The sequence below is a fragment of the Zingiber officinale genome, chromosome 10A (assembly GCF_018446385.1).
Source record: "Zingiber officinale cultivar Zhangliang chromosome 10A, Zo_v1.1, whole genome shotgun sequence".
NCBI classification, from domain to species: domain Eukaryota; kingdom Viridiplantae; phylum Streptophyta; class Magnoliopsida; order Zingiberales; family Zingiberaceae; genus Zingiber; species Zingiber officinale.
Window position 1 is genome coordinate 30,498,739 of NC_056004.1, and position 2,924 is coordinate 30,501,662.

The 2,924-nt window shown below is 53.0% G+C and overlaps 1 protein-coding gene across 1 annotated transcript; it reads right to left on the reverse strand.

Annotated features, from left to right (window-relative positions):
* Window positions 1-371: 371 nt before the first annotated feature.
* Window positions 372-2,062, reverse strand: LOC122027730 (protein ALP1-like). The gene has a single exon (XM_042586739.1). The coding sequence runs from the start codon at window positions 2,017-2,019 to the stop codon at window positions 652-654; it is 1,368 nt and encodes a 455-aa protein (XP_042442673.1). The 5' UTR covers window positions 2,020-2,062; the 3' UTR covers window positions 372-651.
* Window positions 2,063-2,924: the final 862 nt, after the last annotated feature.

The following is a 2,924-nucleotide window of genomic DNA, read 5'->3' on the forward strand; positions in this document are numbered from 1 at the left end:
GGCGATATAAAAAAGGGTTCTCTCCGTTGACAAGGTACATTGCATGCTTGATACTTTATACATTTCGCTAGGCCACTGTACTTATTTGAGCATCAGAGGGTCTGCGACAGAGGCCCCCTCCCTGATTTTTGCCCTACGTTCTATTTGCTTTTTCGAATATGAACAGAGAGGAACAGGAAGAAATACCAGGCGTCATCGTTTCTCCCTAACAAAGTTATCTCCCGGTCAACAGCAATGCTCACCTGCCCAACACGTCCTCTCCACACCTTTAGACCGGATCAATATCAATTTGATCTAAATATGTAAACACTGAAACAGGATACTTGATCAATAACCAAGCAACCAAAGTGCCACCAATGACTCATAGAATGTCAAAATAGAGTACTCTGCTGTTTTGTTCATGTTGCTGAATGAATTCAGTCTCATTTCTTTTTCCTCGTTGAGAAAACAACACACCAAGTCACCAAAAATCCAAAAACAATCTGGTTTATGAGACATGTCTAATTTACCAATCTATCTATAGTATTATTGTTTTGATCCTCCCAAATCTTAGCCATTGCTCTGCATCAACAATTCCTTCCACATGAGCTTTCTTTCCTTCTCTCTGTTTCAGAACGAGAGAATAACAGATTGCTGGGCTTGCAGCAAAGCCTACAAGGAGGCCATTCCGGCAAGGCCGTGGTGCAACAAGTTGTGGGCAATGCTATCTCTAGTCTGTACGGCGCTCATCGTTCGGATGCTATTCTCTGGCACCACTTCGTCGTCCACCAGTTCAAATTCCATATCGGCGTCCATCGTCTTCTTTCTCATCTCGCATATGTTGTGGAGGACGCAGCAAGCGCCCAGGAACATCGGCAAGTCTGACAGCTTCACTTCGGTTCTCTTCTGCAGGCATCCCCACCTGCCCTTGAACCTGGCAAAGGCCTGCTTCGCCACCCTGTGAACGTCCCCGATCTTCTCATTGAAGGCGTGCTGTGCCCATGTGAGGTTCGGTTGGGCGTAAGGAACGAGCACCCAGTCCAGCAGAGGATAGCTGACACCGCCGACAATCCACTGGTGGCTCAATTGGCCGCCGTTAGCGCGCTGGTAGAGGGCCGATTTCTCGAGCACATGGTCGTCGGCCATGGAGCCGGGCCACCCGATGCAGATGTCAGTGAAGGCGCCGTCGGGGTCGACCACGCCTTGGACAGTGATAGTGTATGACGTCTTCTGGTTGCGCTCCGTGTGGCGCCGGTTGAAGTAGGCCGCGACTCTGTCCTTGGGGGCGACGATGGGAATGTGAGTCGTGTACATCGCGCCGACCACATTGGGAATCCCTGAGAGAGCCTCGAACCGCGCCGCCATGGCGGCGGCGGCTTCCGGAGCGGGCCAGAGGAGCGTCCGCGGCATTAGCACGTTACGTATGGCGGTGCAGACCTCCAAGACGAGCTTGTGGCAAGTGGAGATGCCGAGCCCGAATCGACGGGAGACGAGTCGTAGGGGCTCGCCAGTAGCGAGGCGCCACACGCACACAGCGACGCGCTGCCGGACGGGGATGGCGGCGCGGAGAGCCGTATCCTCTTTCGCGATGGCCGACCCGAGCTCGTCGCAGAGGAAGTCGAAGGTGGCGCGGGACATCCGGAAAGCTTGCCGGAACTCCTCCTCGGGTAGATCCGGGTGGTTGTACCGGTCCCACCAGTCCCGACTCCGGTCCTTCACCCAGAGGCGGCGTTGATGGGGCTTCGCCGGCGCTATGGAATCCTCCTCCTCTGTGAATTCGGGAGGCGGTGGGGAAGAGGACACGGAAGGCTTGATCGCTACGAACCGTGTCGGGAGGGGATCATCCACCCTCGGACGTTTCTTGGAGTTATGCTCCATGTCAGCGGCGGGGGCCAATAATGAAGACTGAGGAGCCGAGGCAGTGGCGGCGGCGGCGTCTTCGAAGAAGGAGTAGTAATAAGAAAAGTCTTCTTCGTAGTAGTCGACGACGGAGGCAGCGGCGGAGGCGAAGAGAGGAGGAGTAGTCTGGTAAGCCATCATGAATTGGGCGAGCGATCGAGATTTGGGGGCGCAATAGCGGCGATGCACGGGGAAGGTTATTTATATGTTTCGGCGTGAGAGCGAGAGACAAAAAAAGGAGGCGGCGCGTGCACACGGTAGGATCGCCTCCGTCTCGTTCGAGGAAGGAGGTTGCAGCGTAACATAACCGCGGCTCACGCGGGTGTGGACTGGACCAAGCGGGACCACTTCTTATTCCAACGTGGCTACATCTTGCCCGTCCGTTCGGAGTAAGGGGGCGGCTCAGGGTCAGCTGTGGGTAACGGAGTGGAAGAGGGACCGGTCATGAGTAAGTAGATCGACAGCGTCATTTATATTTCCAAGCACGCGATTCACATGCGTGGATGAGGTGTCGATTTGGTCCACAGCGCATGGTCAGTTGCGAAGATTCTGTATTTTTTCTGATTCAAGTTCAGATTCTCTTGGGCTATACCTAGTCTAAAATTCTTATTATACACCTAAAATATATAATTGTTCTGTATAAATTCTCATTATTAGGTAAGAAATAATGGTGATACGGTACATATTCGTGGGGTTAGTAAAATGATGTGGTTAGGAGTCAGGATCATAAGATGGTCAGAAGTCAAGCTTCCGTGGTTGGTCAGAAGTCAAGTCTCCGGGCTGGTCAAAAGTCAAGCTTACGTGGAGGTCAGAAGTCAGGCTTACGTGGAGGTCAGAAGTCCAGCCTTCGTGGCTGGTCAGAAGTCAAGCTTACGTGGCCAGGGTTAAAGTCTCAGCTGACGGGACGGTCAGAGGATAGGATTATAAGTCGGACAAGTGCCAGCCCTGATAGCGATCAAGGGTCGGGCCCACGAGCCAGATACAGCTGAGAACTGAGCCCACAAGCCAAGTAAAGGTAAAGGAAAGAAGGTCCCTGGTGTAGAACA